General features: G+C 42.2%; 1 protein-coding gene across 1 annotated transcript in view; it reads left to right on the top strand.

Annotated features, from left to right (window-relative positions):
- Positions 1-14135, top strand: part of LOC310772442 (transferrin receptor protein 1-like) — a 30880-nt gene extending 16745 nt beyond the window's left edge. The window contains exons 8-19 of the mRNA XM_083632260.1: positions 2695-2790; positions 3853-3992; positions 6079-6248; positions 8443-8562; positions 8716-8801; positions 8907-8970; positions 9097-9164; positions 9251-9306; positions 9625-9715; positions 9860-10087; positions 11560-11700; positions 12670-14135. Coding sequence (XP_083488386.1) covers positions 2695-2790; positions 3853-3992; positions 6079-6248; positions 8443-8562; positions 8716-8801; positions 8907-8970; positions 9097-9164; positions 9251-9306; positions 9625-9715; positions 9860-10087; positions 11560-11700; positions 12670-12882 — 1473 coding nt within the window. The 3' untranslated portion in view covers positions 12883-14135. The remainder of the gene's footprint in view (positions 1-2694; positions 2791-3852; positions 3993-6078; positions 6249-8442; positions 8563-8715; positions 8802-8906; positions 8971-9096; positions 9165-9250; positions 9307-9624; positions 9716-9859; positions 10088-11559; positions 11701-12669) is intronic.
- Positions 14136-20680: the final 6545 nt, after the last annotated feature.

Below are 20680 nucleotides of genomic sequence, written 5' to 3'. Positions count from 1 at the left end.
AGAGTACCGTAAATTCCGGACTATAAGACGCACCGGTCTATAAGCCGCAGCACCAAAATTGACTATTTTTTTCTTCTATAAGCCGCACCGGACTATAAGCCGCGGGTGTTTTGATGTTTAATTACCATATGAAAGGGTTCGTGCACAGAGAGGAATGTCGGGAAAGAGATCGCTGTTTGGGGAAGCTCCCATTTATTAACATTTCAACAAAACAAAACAAAAGTCAGGTCACTAATCCCCAGACAAAATCACACAACAATAGGCTACCGTATATGTGCAGCAAACCTGTAACCAGAGAAGTCAAGTCACTAATCCTCGTCTTCCTCTTCTTCCTGCGTACTGAAACCACCAAAGTCCTCATCTTCAGTGTCGGAAACGAACAGGTTCAGGGTGGCTTCGTCAACCACTCTCCTCTCTCCTTCATTGTCACTCAAAACCAACGAACTCCTCTTCATCACTGTCGGCATCGAACAGCCTCTGAAGCCTCTGACGGCCCTCAGCGCCAGCTGTGGCGGCGTCATCCTTTTCATCCCGCAGCAGTCCAGCGTTTTGGAACCCGTTGGTGATTGTGGATGTTTTCACACTCCTATAATATTCCGTGATCTTCCTTTGTGTGAATTCGCCGAAGTTTGTGATTTTCTCCTGGTAGTCGGGAGGGAGTTGTTCAGTAGTTCTCCCCCGGACGGACAGTCCCTTTCGTCTCATGAATCGGTAGCACCAAGATGGCCCACCTCTGAAATGTTCAATTTTCATCTCGGTGGCGATTGTTTTGGCCTTCAGTCGGATCTGCACCGTGGAAACGCCTCGGCCGTCTCCTCTCTGGGTCAACACCCAGTCCTCAAGGGAATCTTCAAGTTCCGGCCATCTGCTTTTGTGGCCTCTGAAGGACTTTTTTGTCTTATTACACTGAGACAGTTCCTCCTGCTGCTGCTTCCAACGTCTCACCATTGACTCATCGATGCCCAGGGTACGCGCTGCTGCTCTGTTTGTTTCTTTTAGTGCGAGTTCGACTGCTTTCAGCTTGAAAGCTGCGTCGTGTGACTTTCTGCGTACCTTCCCCATGGTAAGTGAGAGAGAGACTGCTCGTCTTGTTGTGATTCCGGGCTGATGAACTTTGCTTACCGTAATTACCATATGTAAGGGTTCACGCACAGAGGGGATTGTTGGCTGTTTGAGGAAGCTCCCATTTACCGTATTACCGTAACATTTCAACAAAACAACATAACACAACACCTTTGTTTATTTCGACAGTGCACACAGTGTCCGCGGTGTGGTGAAAAGAGGGCAACAGAGGAAATTAAAACAGAAGTGGATTTATAGGTAGAAAGAGTGCTAAAAAAGAGAGATTTTATTTGTATTTGAAATTTTTTTTCTGAAAAAATCCATAGATAAGACGCACCGTTATATAAGCCGCAGGGGCCAAAAAACGGGAAAAAAGCCGCGGCTTATAGTCCGGAATTTACGGTACTCAGATTACCTTTTTAAGGTAACGAGCAACGCGTTAGTTTTGCAATTCAAGTAATCCGTTATTAGTTACTTTTTCAAATAATCCGTTACCTTTGTCTCCCACGTGCTTGCCCGATACACTCAGAACTCAGAACGAGCAATTTTATTTAAATCTGAAAAACATTTCAGCTTTGCGCACTAATGCGCAGTACACCGTATGATAACAACCAACCTTGCTGGCTCACTCAAAGCACGTCGTCACAGCCTAGCTGCCTATTCTAGGTCCCTGATTGGTTACATGGAAAGGGACAAAAACATCACCGTACTTTTAGGCTAATCAAACATAATGGTTACATCAACAGCTGTAAAGGGGATATTGTGTCTGATCATTCTTGTTAATAGCCTTCAGAGTTACAGATTATGTGCACTGTAGACTACTACACAATGAATCGCAAAGGGGTTTTAATTTTTGGTAACGCAAAAGTACTCCTAAGAGTACTCTAATGAGTTACTTTTCCTGCTAGGTAAAGCAGTAACGTAACAGATTACTTTTTAATGGAAGAGTAGAAACTAGGGGTGCACCGATCGATCGGTGCACCCCGAACGGGGGTTGAACGGATCAATCTGTATCGGCCGATTTTGACCTCAAATATGTGATCGGCTGATTGCCGATATTTCGGCTGATTGCCGATATTTTTTTATATTATTATTATTATTATTATTATTTTTTTTTATAGAAAAAAGCCCTATCACTAATCTTTCCAACGATATAAAATACAATGCCAATTGGTATTATTAAAGGGGAGAAATAATCGACCGAAATAACGTTTCCAAACTTTTTTTGAGGAGTTTATATATCGGTGATCGGTGATCGGTAATCGGTGATCAGTCGATGATCGGTTGGGCAGATATTTCCCATAGGCGATCAGGAATCGGTGATCGGTGGCAAAAAACGTGATCGGTGCACCCCTAGTAGAAACTTTATAATTGATGGCTATGCCCACCAAAGTGGCTGGTAGAGTAGACAAACTTGACCAGCCACATGGAAATATTTACCAGCATTTGCCAAGCAGCAGGTGCTAGTTTCCCTAATTAAAGCTAAACAAAATGAGTATCTACACTCCTCCATATATATATATGCCTTAACTTATTATATATATATATATATATATATACCGTATATATATATATATATATATATATATATATATATATACACATTTATATATAGTGGCTTTCATACTGTAGGTGGCTAATGCTGCTGAGAAGGGAGCCGCTGCTGTTCTGATCTACGCTGACTCTCAAGACTACAAATATGAAGAGAAAACAGAACTCTACGGACACGTAAGTTTGAACTCACACCTGTTTCATGTCGTTCCGGGTGACAAATTTGCTCGCTTCCCCTTACATTTTTAATTCATCTCAGAGCAAATTTTCTAAGCCAACTGGAGTAATGTAGCAAGAACTCCCTCAAGCCAATAATGAGTTCTTTATTAACATGACATTTCTGTATGTTGATTTCGTTTTATTTATCTTATTATTTTTTATGCCCCCGCCGGCGATAGCCAGGCGAGAGGCATTATGGATTTGGGTTGTCCGTCCGTCCGGTATTCGTTAACGCGATATCTGAGGAATGCCTTGACAGAATTTCAAAGTTCAAGGTCACTGTGACCTCACGAACGCCATTCCCAAGTTTGTTAACGTGATATCTCAGGAACTGCTTGACGCAATTTCTTCCAATTTGCCTCAAACGTCGACTTGGATGCAAGGATGAACTGATTAGATTTTCGTGATCAAAGGTCAAGGTCACTGTGAGCTCTCGAACGCCATTTTCATGCTCGTTAACGTGATATCTCAGGAATGCCTTGATGGAATTTCTTAGAATTTGCCTCAAACGTCCACTTGGACTCAAGGATTAACTGATTCGATTTCGGTGGTCAAAGGTCAAAGTTCAAGGTCACTGTGAGTGACCTCACGACCGCTCTTTTCATGCTCGTTAACGCAATATCTCAGGAACGCCTTGAAGGAATTTCATCCAATTTTCCTCAAACGTCCAATTGGACTCAAGGATGAAGAGATTAGATTTTGATGGTCAAAGTTCAAGGTTACTGTGACATCACGACCGCTTGTTTCATGCTCGTTAACGTGATATCTCAGGAATGCCTTGATGGCATTTCTTCACATTTGGCTCAAACGTCAAAGTCTGGACAGACATGCATGTCGACTGCTCACTTGTTGGTGGAGGCATATATCCACGGTGCTAGTTATTGAATTATCACCAGTATGTCCTCGCGATTAATCTAATCTGAAACTAGCTGGTGTTGCATGTTTTGGTATCTAATGTTTTGTTCTCTGTCCAAAGTTCCTGATTTTGCGTGTGTGTGTGTGTGTGTGTGTTCGTTTCAGGTCCATCTTGGTTCTGGTGATCCCTACACCCCTGGGTTCCCCTCCTTCAACCACACCCAGTTCCCGCCGGCTCAGTCATCTGGCCTCCCCACCATCCCAGCCCAGACTATCACCGCCCAGATGGCTGTAGCTATTCTACAGTAAGGCCACATGCACGCTCGGCGTGGACTTTTTGCAAGTCCAAGTCAAGTCTCAAGTCTTTGATCACGAGTCCAAGTCAAGTCTCAAGTCTTTGAGCTCAAGTCCAAGTCAAGTCTCAAGTCTTTGATCACGAGTCCAAGTCAAGTCTCAAGTCTCTTATGGATGAGCATTCTATCATCTGCTGTATGTCATCCAGTCTGCTTAGAACACTGCCTAGCTAAAACTAAGGAAATCAAAGCATGTACAGTACTGTATTATCCTCTCCTTTATTAACATACAGTATCAGCATTGAGTGTTGACATCATTAGTAGACATTTCCTTAATGTTAATGCACCAAAAATAAAAAAAATTAATTAAATTAACACGTTGAGTGCCAAGGACGAGATATCTCGGCTTACATAATCCAACCGTTGAGTGCCAAGGACGAGATATCTCGGCTTACATAAACATTTTTTTTTTTTGACGGTGGGACATCGATCAACCCCTTTTACGTCTCCTATACCAATATTAGAGGAAGAGAATGTGTATAATCTATTTTACCGACCACTAAGTGGCGACAGTGCCCTCCAGACAGAGAGAAAGCCGAGCAAAAAACAGCCACGGGTCCGCGGGAGAAAGCCATTCTAATTTTCAAGGAAATAGCTGGGCGAAAACTCTTTCGATTTCACACACACACACACACACACACACGCGCGCGCGCACACACACACACTCGAGTACCTTTGCGCATAAATAAGACCAGAATCGCAAAAGCTTCTTCAAAGCTCTCAGCCGACACCTCAAGAAACGAACGAGCCCGTTTTACAGTAATCCAGACTGCCCGAGAGCGCCAGCAGGAGCCAGCAGCAGCAGCACAGACGGAGGGAGGAGTTTGGAGACACACACACACACACACACACACACACACACACAATACAGTATACAGACTTGCCCAAGGGCACCCATAATCACAGGCACGTGAGGTGGTTCTAAAAATCCATTTATCTCAAAACTCTCTGAAAATCTCTGAAACCATGCTGTACTCAACGGCTAATATCCACATAACTACTAACTCTACAAACTAACTCTTTTAGACAGAGAAAGCACACATTCTATTAGTTCTTTTTAGATGATTGGTGTTCACGAAGTCTTAACAGAAAAGAATCCTCGGCTCTTGTAAAATGAGCCAGAATCCTCAAAAAAAAAACTGGCACAACCTACCTACAGCATTGAAAAAAGGGCTGGCAGTCAATGTGTTAAAGATTGTTCACAAGTCCCAAACCTTCAAGTCCAAGTCAAGTCTCAAGTCTTTGAGGACAAGTCTCAAGTCACTGTGTGGGTGACTTAAGTGCGACTCAAGTCCAAGTCTCAAGTCCAAGTCCCCATCTCTGTGTGACTGGTCGAATCTGTTAACAAGGGCAGCGAAATAAAACTGCCTGCGCTTCCAGAGGCTTCGCCTCGCTCCGGTGTCGCTTCCATTTCCAGTGTGTTTGTGCCATAAGGTGCTTTGGATGCAAGTATCCACCTAAATTCATATGTTTATGTACATTTTTAATCAGTGCAGTCGCTTCTATACCTACCATCTGTGTCCGTTTGTATCACAAGGTGTCCGTTTGTAGCATGAGAGGATAGACCAAAACCTGCACTGCTTGGAACTGGCCAGCAAATAGAAAGTTAACATGATTATCAGGGCAGAGAGACTTTAAGAAACTTTTAGAATGAAATCTTTGCAAACAATCACTGTGAACAGCAAGTAGAGATAAAGAACCTTTTTATTTATCCAATGGAATGGTTACCCCTGTAAGGCACTACTAATTAAATGTAAAATATGAAAACGGATTCCAAAACACTATTCATTTTGGAAAGGTTTTGCTATCAGACATACTCCACAGAGCTGATTATATCCCCAAAAAACATCTGCTTTGAAAGAAAAGATATGAAGATGACTCTAAACTTAAATGAATGCGAGCAACAGTGTTTTTCAATGAACTTTATTTAAGGTGACTGAAAGGAAGATGTACAAATTGGTCACGACACAAACTCTTCTGCATATTGCGGTGGCACTCAGCTCTAGTCCCCCTTCCCTTCTCTCTCGTTGTTCTCCAGGAAGATGGGAGGCCCTGTACCTGACGCTAGCAGTGGCTTCAAAGGCGGCATGCTCTCAGTGAATTACACACTGGGAGGCAGTGTGAACATCACGTTGGAGGTGAACAACGTGCTCGTCAACAAGGAGATCCACAACGTGTTTGGAGTCATCAAGGGATTCGTTGATCCTGGTAGGACTTGCCACATACTTGTGATGTTCCTGGATGTTCATTCATGGACAAATAAAGTGTAGTTAAAAAATTATGTGGCTGTAGTAGGGGTAGGCGATATGACGATCTTAGATCGTTAACGATTAGAATGGGTCCACGATCTGCCTTTCCAGACAGATCGTTAGAATCGCGCTACATGCAGTGCATATTCTACCATTTGCATTTCTATGTCTGAAAGACGCTTCCAAAGTTTTCCTCCCCTCCGCCTTTTCACTTCAAAGTGCGACTCGCGAGCGCAGCAGAGCAGCATGGAGGACGACAACATGGAGGGAGGGTTGGTTTGACACACACACACACACACACACACACACTCTCCAGAGCAGAGAATTGTAGCCTATTCTGTAGCCTACTTGTCCTCTGCAGTAGGCAGCAGCACTGTGCTCCAAACCGCGCCGGAGCTTCTCCCCATGTTTAGAAAGTGATTAAGCAGTTTATTGAGTCATGTCTAGCAGGGTAACTGCAGCGGATAGTCGGACCTGATTCTACGGTTATAATCCACAGTTCATGTTTAGAAGAGGCTATACACACCTAACCAGGGCTCAACAGGACCTCCCGTCATCCCGGGGACGTTAAAAATAGCGTCAGGGGCGATGAAAATTAATTTGGGGACGGAGCCGGGACGATACAATGCTCTTATAATAAACGCAGATGAAAATGACACGAACGCAAATGAAACCTCTTTACAACACACACGCACACTAAACAAACATGCGGGTTGAGAGAGACAGGCAGATAGAGTGTAAAAAGTGTCTGAATCATATCGATGGCTGCTTTATAGTTTGAGTTTAATTTGCTTCAGTCGGATTTGGGCAGTTATTTTAAATGCGAGGACGCATTGCTATAATCTGCTGTCATCCTGCCTTGTAGACCCAGGTGGGCGTGTTTCTGCTCCGTTTCCCCCTCTCTCACTGCTTAAACCTCAACGCTGTGTGTGTGTGTGTGTGTGTGTGTGTGTGTGTGTGCGCCGAGCCGCATGTCAGACAGAGCTCTCTCTCTCTCTGTCTGTCGGTCTCTCTCACCATTAAACTAGCAAATTAAAATGACAACAATCACGTGAAAGATCACCCAACAAAAGCAACCGACGGTGGACTCAATCGCAGATACCCATATATTCGTCCCATCGCCCAACCCTACTGTATAGCCTAAATAATAGAGAACCAATACATATAGATAGATAGATAGATAGATAGATAGATAGATAGAGTGAGCATGTGCATGCTTGTGAACATTATTTCTTAGCACATGAATTATTGTGCATGTAAGAGGTGGGATTCTAAAGTGTTATTTGGTTTCTTCATTGTGCATGTAAGAGGTGGGATACTAAAGTGTTATTTGGTTTCTTCATTGTGCATGTAAGAGGTTGGATACTAAAGTGTTATTTGGTTTCTACATTGTGCATGTAAGAGGTGGGATTTTAAAGTGTTATTTGGTTTCTACATTGTGCATGTAAGAGGTGGGATTTTAAAGTGTTATTTGGTTTCTTCATTGTGCATGTAAGAGGTGGGATACTAAAGTGTTATTTGGTTTCTTCATTGTACATGTAAGAGGTGGGAGTCTAACGTGTTATTTGGTTTCTACACTGTGCATGTAAGAGGTGGGATACTAAAGTGTTATTTGGTTTCTTCATTGTGCATGTAAGAGGTGGGATACTAAAGTGTTATTTGGTTTCTTCATTGTGCATGTAAGAGGTGGGATACTAAAGTGTTATTTGGTTTCTTCATTGTGCATATAAGAGGTGGATACTAAAGTGTTATTTGGTTTCTACACTGTGCATGTAAGAGGTGGGATACTAAAGTGTTATTTGGTTTCTACATTGTGTATGTAAGAGGTAGGATACTAAAGTGTTATTTGGTTTCTGCATTGTGCATGTAAGAGGTTGGATACTAAAGTGTTATTTGGTTTCTGCATTGTGCATGTAAGAGGTGGGATTTTAAAGTGTTATTTGGTTTATTCATTGTGCATGTAAGAGGTGGGATACTAAAGTGTTATTTGGTTTCTTCATTGGGCATGTAAGAGGTGGGATTTTAAAGTGTTATTTGGTTTCTTCATTGTGCATGTAAGAGGTGGGATACTAAAGTGTTATTTGGTTTCGTCGTTGTGCATGTAAGAGGTGGGATTTTAAAGTGTGCGCCTCTGTCTGTGCGTGTATCTGCAGATCGCTATGTTGTGCTGGGAGCTCAGAGAGACGCCTGGGGTCAAGGTTATGCCAAAGCTAATGTTGGCACCACCATACTGACCGAGCTGGCCAAGGCTGTCCATGAGATGGTGGAGAAAGGTAACAAAATGTACTACTACTGCTCTGTGCATACATATGATATACACAATAAATATGAAATACATTGTTGTTGTCTGTCTGATTGATTGATTGATTGATTGAAGGACACAAACACTATGCACTGTGTGACCATGACATGTGTTTGAGTTTTAGATGGGTTCAGGCCCAGGAGAAGCCTGGTGTTTGCCAGTTGGGCCGCCGGAGAGTACGGAAACGTCGGCGCCACCGAGTGGTTGGAGGTAAGAAGTTTGAGTCGCCGGATCAGAAAATACCGTTTTTAGTTCAGTGAGAGATTGTTAGACTGTTTTATAGATGTTGCTCATAATGTTCGTGTTCATTTTTAGGGTTACATGTCATCTATTGACAGAAGGGCTCTCACCTATATCAGCCTGGATGGAGTGGTCATGGGTTAGTACAGGACGGACACACACACACACACACACACACACACACACACACACACACACACACCCACACCAATACTCAAATGGGTAGGATTGTCAGTAGACTAATGAGTCCATATTTTGTCACTAGGTCGTGGGGGTTTCATGGCCTCTTCAAGTCCTTTGCTGCACAGCCTCATTGAGAGCACGATGAAAGAGGTAACCACACATCACCGCACATGGTAGTCCAGTCCTGATCACGCCAGTGTGGTTTGCATGGATTCTAATCTGACTTGTCCATACAGGTAACGAGTCCTATTGGTTCCGGCTCTATGTACGATATGGTTGATGGAGCCAACTGGTAAGTAGAATACCAGTATACAAAGACAGTTCACTGTGTTGTTGTCTGGTTAACCACCATCACACATGTCATTTCACTGCCATGAAGAATCTCTTATCTTGTCGTCAGTGGTTTGCATCTCTGGCCATGAAGGGTTTTATTACAAAATGACATTTTGGCCTTTTGTAAGAAAATTTTTCAGATGGTCCTCAAATATACTGTTCTCAGTCAGTTTGAATGCCACAGAAATCTCCCTGCACCTAATATCCGTTTCTCTAGAAAGAGGAATTGTCTATTTCCAGCCATGTATGTTAACGCATTTACATATCATGTTTCCAGGATGAGGCCCATGGCGATGGAGGACCCTGCCTACCCCTTCCTGGCCTCCTTTGGAATCCCCTCTGTCTCCTTCCACTTCATCACTCCTAAGGTGAGTGAAATAACACTTGCAGAAACAGAAAATATTAGGGACACTCCAATAAGCTCTCAGACATTGACATTGCATTTGACTGGAAAGGAGGTATGCCAATTTAGCATGAGCAGCCCTAACGTTTCCCTGTGTTTATGTCTAAAGGTTGAGGAGTACCCTTACTATGGCACCAACCTGGACAACATGGATCACCTGGCTTATGCAACCAACCATGACACCGCTGAAATGGCTGCGGTGGCGGGACAGTTTGCCGGCCAGATGGCTCTCCGGCTGGCCCACGACCACCTGCTCCGCCTGGATGTAGAGCGATACAAAGGCCCCATCACCAAGGCTGTGGTCAAGCTCCATAAGCACATCAACAAGTTATCTAAGGTCTCTCTCTCTTATACTCTGTTCTCCTTCAGTTGTTACTCACTTGAAAATGCATCTCTGGGTGATGAGCGGAGTCATTGCTCCAGGGTTTTATGACACGAGTCAGATGAACATCCATGATAGTTGATAGAGAAAATTTACATCACATTAGCCTTTATTTGGACAATCACTAGTTATTAATATATTCATATACATTTCAGTTACATATAGTTATGACACAGACAGACTTCATATTTAGATGACCTGTGTACATACACAGATAGACATCATATTTGGATAACCTCTGTACATACACAGACAGATGTATTTAGATACGGTAACTTGTACCTTACATTTGCAGCTCCTCTCTATCGCACACTGTGCCCTGTCACCGTGCCACGGTGCCCTCTACAGGGCCAGAATAACAGATAGGTTGAGTCTACAGAGTAGCCTTCAAGTGTGTTAAAGAAATGACAGATATGATTGATAAAATTGTCAAAACAACGGCACCCGACAAACTCAGTATAATCATATCTATCCTGGAACTGAAACAAACAGAGATACAGTAGTCCGAATCTCAGCAAAATTCCCTGAAAACACTGCAAAGCAAGCATCTGTCCTCATGCATCTGCCCTGTGTGAAAAACAATCACGTGACTCCCCAGTCTTTCATTAGACATCTGAGAAAGAGCGGTATCAATTGTGATAGGTTTGCAGACACACAGCCCACTGGCGCGCGTTTATATTCTAAACAATGTGTTTCCTCAGAGTCAGAGGAGGAAAATGATAATGACCAAATGTTAGAGCTAATAGCATGCACAGAAGCAATTCGTTTAAATGATAACGTGGCAGCCAGACCCCATGAGCAAGAAGGAGGAGGAGCAAGCAGCCAACCATCCAACCAATCACTCTCCTCCACTGAAGCAGCAGAACGTCGCCCAAAATACAGCATAAGTCAAGCAGGTGCTAAACAGAAGGACAGTAAAACAAAACATAGCATCTTAAAGAGACTGGACATAGACCCAAATGAATTCAGTAAGAGCAGTCTCTCTCGCCATCACCGGTCAGGCAAGGATTATTTCCCACGGCCACGATCCTCCTCACAACCTGACCTCAGAGATATTGATGGAATAGAAAAACAATATAAACGAAGGCAAACAAAAATAGACCAGAGACATAGACTCTCACGTGAGGATTTATCCAAGCTCATGACTCAGGAGGAATGGGCTAGATCGAGATACAAATGGCAAACTAGACTGATGCTCCCACTTTTATTGTTTGATGTTTTGCCTCTTTTGTTGGCAATTTTTATTTTTAAAACGAGGCAAAGAAATACATGAATCAACAATAAGCTGATAACTTATAAGTGAAACAAGCACCCAAATGTTTTTACTAGCCAAATTAACTGTTTTTATTATTTGAAATTTGTTTATTCTGAAGCTGATGTGTGATTTGACTATTTTTTTCCACATATTAATATATTTTCTCCTGTAGTCTGATGGCCTGAGTTCCAGGTGGCTCCTCGACGCACGGGGCTCCTTCAATCGAGCTGCTGACGGCATCAATAAAGCCATCACCAACATGGACATCAACGACAAGGAGGCCTGCCGCATCGTCAACGACAGGATGATGATGGTGAGGCAAATCCACTTTTTTATATATTTTTATTTTGTTGCACTTAGTTGAACAAACAGGGTTGCCAGTTTGCCACCCCAAAATTATGAAGACAACAGTTTTGAAAGGGGAATTATATAATGAATGACTGAGTGACCAGTAGAAGTGCAACAACATTGATATAACCAGAGATAATGGACTATAGAGATACCTCGTTCCAGGCTCCGCCAATAGTATGAAACCGTACTCTTCCAGTCTCCTAAATGGGCATGGTCAACAGCTTGTGATTGGCTGTCTGTCAATGGTATGAAATCTCATTGGCTGACCAGTCTCCTAAGGGGGTGTGGCAGTGGCAAAACAGATACAGGAAGTTGAACTGTGTCTATAGTCCAATGTCTCTGGAAGTTGAACTGTGTCTATAGTCCAATGTCTCTGATATAACTTCTCATCTACACAAGTCTCTGGTAGGCTCCAGCCACATCCCTCCCGTCCCCTGCTACCGTGGCCTATAATCAACACAAACTGTAAAGTCACGTTTTCACTATAGAGATGAGTAAGCTATCTAATTAGAGCAGAGATCAAAGGAAATGTCTAGTGAAGCGGTGGTATATGACCTATAAGCCTCAATTTTTTCTCGACCGCATCCAGTCTTTGATATTTTATCCTCATTTTCCGATATTTAGTCTTCACTGCTACACTGCTTCTGTATTATAAAGCACATTTTTAAATGTCATGTTTTTATTTTGTGAAAAATCCCACTTGCAATAAAAAAAAACAAAAAAAACAGCCATTGCATTTTTCCTCGCGCGTGCCCCCTAGTCACCAGACTTTGGGAATCCCTCTGCCCTAGACACAAGTTTTGAAAGCCAGAAAACTAGCAAAGCAATTGTTAGTGGTATTGATCCACCACCGATTTACGGTCATTTTGCCGTACGGGGCAGTATAACCTCACTTGTTTCCCAGGTAAACATCCTCCTCTCTGGTTTCCAGGTGGAACACGCCCTCCTGTCTCCGTACGTGTCCGTCAAAGATGCTCCCTTCCGTCACGTGCTGCTGGGCCAGGGCTCCCACACTCTGGCAGCCATCTCTGAGACCAGCGACATGGAGCAGCTCCGCATCCAGCTGGCCCTCGCCACCTGGACCCTGCAGGGATGTGCCAATGCCATGGTCGGAGACATCTGGGACATCGACAACCAGATCTAAGGATGCGGGGAGTTGTGTGTGTGTGCGTGCGAGCGTGCGTGCGTGCGTGCGTGCGAGAGGGTGTGAGTATCAGTGTGACTATGTGAGAGAAAGAAAAAGAGAAACTTGGAGCGACGTCGATGAATGTTTGTGCATGAGGGCATTTCTTCTGCCAGATGAAGTAGATCCAATAGTAGCACTTAAGCACAAGCTGTCAATCGGAGGTCTAAGCCCCACCCATTTATATACAGGTTTGGCTTGTATTCAGATATGGGGGTGGGGATTCACCTCATTCCCTCAGAGACCTTGGAGGAGAATCCGTTGAATTGAAGATAACACACACTCTACATGCTGTGAAATGTAATTTGCCATCAAGTACAAATGCTACCTGAAAGTCAAAACTCTGTCCTCTCCTCCCAGGTCCGAGCCTCCCCCCCCCCCCCCCCCCAAATTGAACCAAAAAGCTGCGACCTCTTGCCACCTTAGCACTGAGAACCTTATTTATACTTTTTATTTATCAGTGGCAGTGCCCACTATAAATGTATGTTTGTCTTTTTATACAACATTATCGGAAGCAGAGCCTTCCATAATTATGACGGTTATACTGTCTCATCCTATGGCAGCATCTGCTACAGAAATGACTCTACTGTTGCTAACGAAATGGGGCCATACATGGCCTTCATTCTTCCTCTACTGTACTTGATGAGTTTCCTGAATATTAAAGGGGAATGCCGCCCAGACTTTGATCACAGGCAGAAAGAACACTTGGTTACGGAGCTGGAAATGCCAGATTGGGCAATTGATGTAACTTGGATGCTAATTTGGCCTCTTCTCAGTACAATGTCCTGGTCTGGTATACACAAAATATTGGTGAGACACGATTACCATTTCTTCAAGTATTTCACTTGCAATTGCAACATTTATTTTTCTTATAACAAAACAAATGCGATGTCATAGCCTTTTTTTTATTATTTTTTGCTCGCTCATTCAGATGGAGACACTCTAAGCTCTGTTTGCTTTCAAATCATCAGGTTCATCTCTTGGGTCCCAGCCTCCATTGACATTGCATTGTACTGTACTGAAAAGTGGGAGTGCTAAATTAGCATCAGAGATACATAATCTGCTTATGTGACCAGACCTAGTTGTGCCTGGCAATTAAAAAAGTTACCTGTAGACAAGCAGGGTGGACCAGTGGTGCGCTCACTGAGATTCCGTTATTTCCACACACAAAAAGAGAACAAAAAAAAAGGGGGGGGGGGGGGGGGGGGGGGGGGGGGGTGTGAAAGTTTAGAAAGTGAGTTTTCCCCCAGATCACAGATGCAGTGTCAGGCAATATATCAGGAGGAGGGAGAGAAAACTGTCTGGATATTTATAAGGGGGAAAGTTTCTCCCAAAAGTCTCAAAATCACATAATGATGAAATCACGTGGCTTGAATCATGCTCCGCTTGTCACAAAAACTAGTATGGCTGAATAATCAAAATAAAAAATGCTTATATTGAAAGCATTGAGAAGCATTGAATCATGCTGATACAATGTTTTGGTTACATAAGTTGCAAAGAAAGCTATTCACGTTGCACAGTCTATTTTAGAGCGGTTTATATTTCTAATATGACAAATTATCGGGAGCAGTGCCTTCCATAATTAAACCCATTATCGGGAGCAGTGCCTTCCATAATGATAAGCAGTGATGGTAGTTTTTGCCTACCAGTGAGTGTGTGTGTACATGTGTTTTATGTGTGTATCGGGAGCAGTGTCTCCCATATTTCACTTGGAAGGGTGGAACAACTTATCGGGAACAGTGTTTCCCAGAGTTTTATACTTGATCTATTTATTTTGATTGTCTATGTTTGGATTGTGTGTAGGCACAGCCCTCCTGACCTCCAGTGTGGGTGTATGTGGGTGTGTGTGGTGAAAATGTTTAATTTTGCTTGTGCTTGTTTCCCTTTTTCATGCTACTGTCAGTGTCAGCACCTCAGATTTATTATTTTGTTTATTTGTTTTTGCTTACAACATGAAATAGGCAGGAATACTTTAATTCAGACAGAGTACATGATAGGTAGCAACACACCTAGTATCAGCCTGGCTAGGTAAAGGTAGACTTATTGAATCCTGTCATGTTTCTCAGTGTCTGAATTGTGAAGATACCGCAGGCGCAGATACTGTACTACTTATGCATTCTCATAACTCGACTCTCATGGTTCTCTTGCATGTGTTTCAATGCCTTAATCCTTCACTGCATGTTACTGTATTGCTTTACTGAAATGTAGTTCTGCTCAACAGACTTGGGTCAAATGAATTGTATACATTTTTGAAATGTTCAGTCCAATATCGGTTTATGAAGGCCGAAAACAATACAGACATACTTGTATGGAAGCTGCCGAAAGCTGATACTTTTTCCCGATATTCAGTATCTTTATATTTGATCACTTTCATTGCAAAAAAAATTACATAGATTTTTTGTTTTTCCCAGTATTTTTTTATTGTCACATCTCTAAAACTATTTGGGACATTAAAACCCTACATCTCTTAAGTTGTTACTGCATTTACTGTAAATTAATTATTAGTTTACACAAACATTATTGTGGAAATGAAATGAAATGTAATGTAGGGATGCACCGATATATGGGCCGTATATCGGTATGGGCCTTGTATGGGTATGGGTCTTGTTCACTGCCATCGGCAAAAGAAAATGCCGTTCACTGATTGCAGTGGCTGATATTTAGCCTCTCAGTTGGGTCACATAATTTGTCGTTTGTTTCATAATTACATTAGAGTATGATTGAATTTGTGCTGATTCAAAGATAGTGTGATGAAGGACTCAAAAGATTTTAAAACAGGTCAATTATTTGTTTATAATGAAGATTTCTTTGTTTCCCTGTCAAAAAAGGCATAAAAAACATTTTGAAACATCGGTATTGGCCCAGAATTTTGCAATCGGTGCATCCCTAGTAATGTACAAGAAAGATGTAAAGCTTCATTGCAGGTTTCACGGGCAGCTTTTCTGTAGCTGTGACAAACCTCCATTGGCTGATACCAAATATTCAATAAAAGGAAAACATCGGCAAACTGATATCGGTCTAATCCTATACGAGGGATCAGTGTTGGTAAACAAACTTTGTGGGGGTAACTTTATAATGGGACCCTGTGGAGCCAGCCTTGAGTGTCTCACTCCAGCCGGCTGTGCTGTTTACTAATTCACTTCATTTTAAAAACTGCGACAGTTAACACACAACTTTAACACAACATACATAATTATACATCAGACTCTTGAGCTACTTCTGCTCTCAGAATGTCAAAATATAAGCGATGTCATGTATAGTTTTTGAGATATTAACGTTTGTTTGGCACAACTCATACTAGTTAACTGCTGCAGGGTTCCGCATTTCCAGGGGGTTGTGATGTCACACTGATTCGTCCTATAGTTCAAACCCATTTGTTTTATCTTAACATGCATTCCAGAGCCAAGGAGATTTACATGTTTCAACAGTAAAATTGGCTGATGTGTGAACTAATTTCAGAAAGGTTTCCCCTCATGTCTGCCTCTATCTTCTGCTTGAAAAGACCCTTAATTGGCACTTTGACTTTGTTACCTTCCCACACCTGTTTTAAGAATTGAAATTAACTTTAGCATTTGGGGAAATGGACTTATCACTCGATAGGCCTATGCATCACTTAAAAATGCAAGAAATTGTTACAGCTGAATGAAATCCCTTTTCAGTGTTTGATTCACATAGTTTAGACAGTTGCTGTCAGTTGACCTATGGTTTTTGAAATTACGTTTGCCTGTTTTTTCCATGTTCACCAGAAAACTGTAATAAACCCTTTGGCTTATAGCATCATATGTCTCTCTGTGGTTATTTTGTACGGCTGCTGTAGACCATGACTAAACGAACACCTACTTAGAGTAAACTGCATGGGAATAGATATTTCTCTTTGGATGAGTGGTGTAGAAATCATATATTGAAAATGAATGCACAATGACTTCATAAATGACCTTTCATTACTATTGGTGCACGATCACTGAACAGGTGACCTGTCAAACACGCCCCAAAACATAGTCTGATTTATTGTCTATTTCAGTGGTTCTCAACTGGTGTAGCCTCAGGACCCACTATTTTCCTTGTCATGAAGTCGCGACCCAAAATTTCAGATTTTTTTTTAAACCACTCAAATTTATTGCACAAAAAATAGCGCATTAATTTAATACACAATGCCTTCATGCACTGTTATAAACCTCAAATGAACAAAAAAGTGCAACAGAAGTGCAACTAGGGCTAAAAACCAATTGAAATAAGGCAGACTTGAATTACAGGCAAGTCAAACTGGTCATGCTCAGAAAGTCTTATTTGAACTGTATGAAATATGAAATAAAAGGCAGACTTATCTTGAATTACATGCCTATATGTTTTTAAACAAGTTAATAATAATAATAATAATAATAAAACAAGTTAACCTGGTCATGCTAATCCAGTTTCAATAGTCTGAATTTAACTAATATGAAATAAAAAGGCAGACTTTTCTTGAATCACAGGCAGGCTATATGCTTTTTAGTTAAACTGGTAATAACTTTTAATTAAACTGGGGCCATGCTAATCCAGTTTCAATCATCTTGAACTAAAATTAAATATGAAATGAAAAGGCAGACTTCTCTTGAATTACAGGCAGAGCATATGCTGCAGCTTGTTAAACAAGTAAAACTGGTCAGGCTAATCCAGTTTCAATAATCTGAATTTAACTCAAATGAAATATGGAAAAAAAAAAATTGGGCCAATTTGGTGGGTCGCGACACCTTTGGGTCGCGACCCACCAGTTGAGAAACGCTGATCTATCTATCTATCTATCTATCTATCTATCTATCTATCTATCTATCTATCTATCTATCTATCTATCTAGTATCGTATATCTATAAAAGGGAGTAATGTTTGTCTGTTTAAATTTTTGTCCCACTAATGATGTCACAATGTATATGACATCATCAGTGATGTCATCAGTGACATCATTATTGACCAAAATCATCTTATGACATCACTGATGATGTCATAGGCATTGTGACATCATCAGTGAGTCCCACTGATGATGTGAGTCCCACTGATGATGTCACAATGACTATGATATCATCAGTGATGTCATCAGTGACATCATTATTGACAAAAATCATCTTATAACATCACTGATGATGTCATAGGCACTGATGATGTCATAGGCAGTGTGACATCATCAGTGAGTCCCACTGATGATGTCACAATGTCTATGAGTGATGTCATCAGTGACATCATTATTGACAAAAATCATCTTATAACATCACTGATGATGTCATAGGCACTGATGATGTCATAGGCAGTGTGACATCATCAGTGATGTCATATGCATTGTGACATCATCAGTGACAGTGATGTCATCAGTGATGTGAAGTTGAGGTTCAAGGTTAGCGGGCGCGCCTAGGGTTTCGGCCCCGCTGTCAGGTGAAAAGAAGCGGCTGGTGACTGCACATGTATCGGAGGAAGCATTTGCTACAGTTGTTACTCATCACACCATAATAGTTTTAATTTCATAAATTTTTCAATTAAAATGAGAATTATGTAAAAATGTTCATTCCCTCTAATATCGCAATTGTACTATCGGTTGAAATAATCATAGGTATTTTCTCAAAATCGTTCAACCCTATTGCTTGAATGTGCATGTATGAGAGAGAGAGAGAGAGAGTGAGTGAGAGTGTGTGTGTCTGTGCGTGCCTGCCTGCCTGCGTGCGTGCGTGTGTGACTCTCACCATCTTCATGGGCTGTGTGAGCACGATGCCATAGAGGCGGATGAGGTTCTGGTGGCTGAGGGAGTGCATGGCGTTCACCTCTCTGATGAAGTCATCCAGACCCTCGGAGTCCAACACCCCCCCCCTTCAGACACTTCACCGCTACAGACAGCTGGGGAGAGAGAGAGAGAGGATTTACAGCAGCGATAATGGCGCGCGCATCCGAGAGCTTGGTTGTCAGGGGTCGCACTTCGGAGATTCCAGGCCGACGTGCTGCACTCTTCGCTCGGCAACACGAAGGCAGCTGGCTGCCTGCGGCTCGCTGAGCTCCACTCAGCCACTAACCTCGCGTCACCAGGCTCTTCCCGAGGGGAGCGCCACAACACACTGAATCCCACTCGATTTGGAGGCGGAACACGCCAGGATTGGCCAAAGCCCAATCCAGTCCCCAGAATTGTCAAATAAAATCATCGACATGATACTATGACCCGCCTCTCAACCTGTCATCTTAGACAAACTATGTTTTCAGTCTGAAACGGACTCATATGCACGTAACGAACGGGTTCAGTTCGACTTTAAGGGTGAATACCCAATCACCTCTAGCGTTTAGCATCCATCACCAGTGCAGGCTTCTCTGCTCCGGTGAATAACAGTCACCCTGTTGACAGAGGAAACAGCCTCCACCATTCTAGACCTTAGTTGACCTGAAAACCTCATCTCCTCCCTCCCCACATTCTCTCTTCAGATTCATAACGGCAGCAGCAATGGATCGAGTGAGGTCGGCATTTAACAGCGTGGTGAGTGTTTTGTTTCTCCTATTACTTTTTAGATGACTGTATTCAGAGATGGGGACTTGAGACTTGGTGACTTGGACTTGAGTCGACTTGAGTCCCTGTTTCAATCACTTGCGACTTGACTTGACAAAAACTGAATGACTTGAGACTTGACTTGGACTTGGAAGTTAAAGACTCGGGACTTGACTTGACTTGAGACGTAAAGACTTGGATGACTTGTTTGTGTTCATCAGTTTAAATATTAAATATTAACTTGTTCAACGTGTTCAAGTGTCTGTGTAAAGTTATCCGGTATGCAAGTTCCCATGATAACCCATTCTCATTCAAATATCTTGAGGTGAGACGTCAAGGGACGTCTTTGAAAATGGCAATGCAATTTTTTTTCCCCTCGCCAAAATTTAGCCTATAACTAACTAAGTTTCTTTTCTTTCTTTCTTTCTTTCTTTCTTACACTTTCATGGACAGCATGAAGGAAGCAGAGCTAACAGACCTACCCTTGTTGTACAATGCAGTCAGTGACCCATACAGTGTTTACTGTGGGGAAGTTGTCAGTCAGCAAGTTAATGAATTGTGAATTGTAAACTAATAAATTAAATGTGTTGACATCAGACGATATGAGGATCTGATTCTTATCTCTGATCACAAGATCCTATTGTTAGAGAAAGCACACTGATGGCACGGTGGCTCAGTGCTTTACACTGTTGCCACTGTTGCCTCACAGCAAGAACGTCCCGGGTTCGAACCCCGCTCCGTCCCAGGTCCTTCCTGTGTGGAGTTTGCATGTTCTACCCATGTTTGTGTGGGTTTCCTCCGGGTGCTGCGGTTTCCTCCCACCATCAAAGACATGTATTTTAGGGTTAATACGTCAGTGCCCCTGACCAAGGCAACGGCAAAAGAACTGGAGTTGGTCCCCGGGCGCTGCACTGCGGCTGCCCACTGCTCCTAGTTCTAAGAAGGTTCCTAGTAGAGGATCTGTCAAATGCAGAGGATGAATTTCTCCATGGGGATAAATAAAGGATAACTTAACTTAAGCACCAACATACTAATACTAATAATACTAATTATTATTTTTGCATATAGCCAGCATGAAGGAGTTCATACAGTATCTAATCTCATGTCAGGGTGAAGTAGGCTAGTAGTAGTTTCAGATTCCATTTAGATTCCATATTTAGATTTCCATATTTACCGTACCCCCCTCCATATTTGTACTTTTTGATTACATTTAGATAACATTTCTATGGTGCAATTACTTTTGAGTTACATCTTCACCCATAATAT

The sequence above is a fragment of the Poromitra crassiceps genome (genome assembly GCF_964638095.1).
Source record: "Poromitra crassiceps genome assembly, chromosome: 2".
NCBI classification, from domain to species: Eukaryota; Metazoa; Chordata; class Actinopteri; order Beryciformes; family Melamphaidae; genus Poromitra; species Poromitra crassiceps.
The sequence above is the reverse complement of the archived record's forward strand: the minus strand, read 5'-3'. Positions and strand labels throughout refer to the sequence as shown.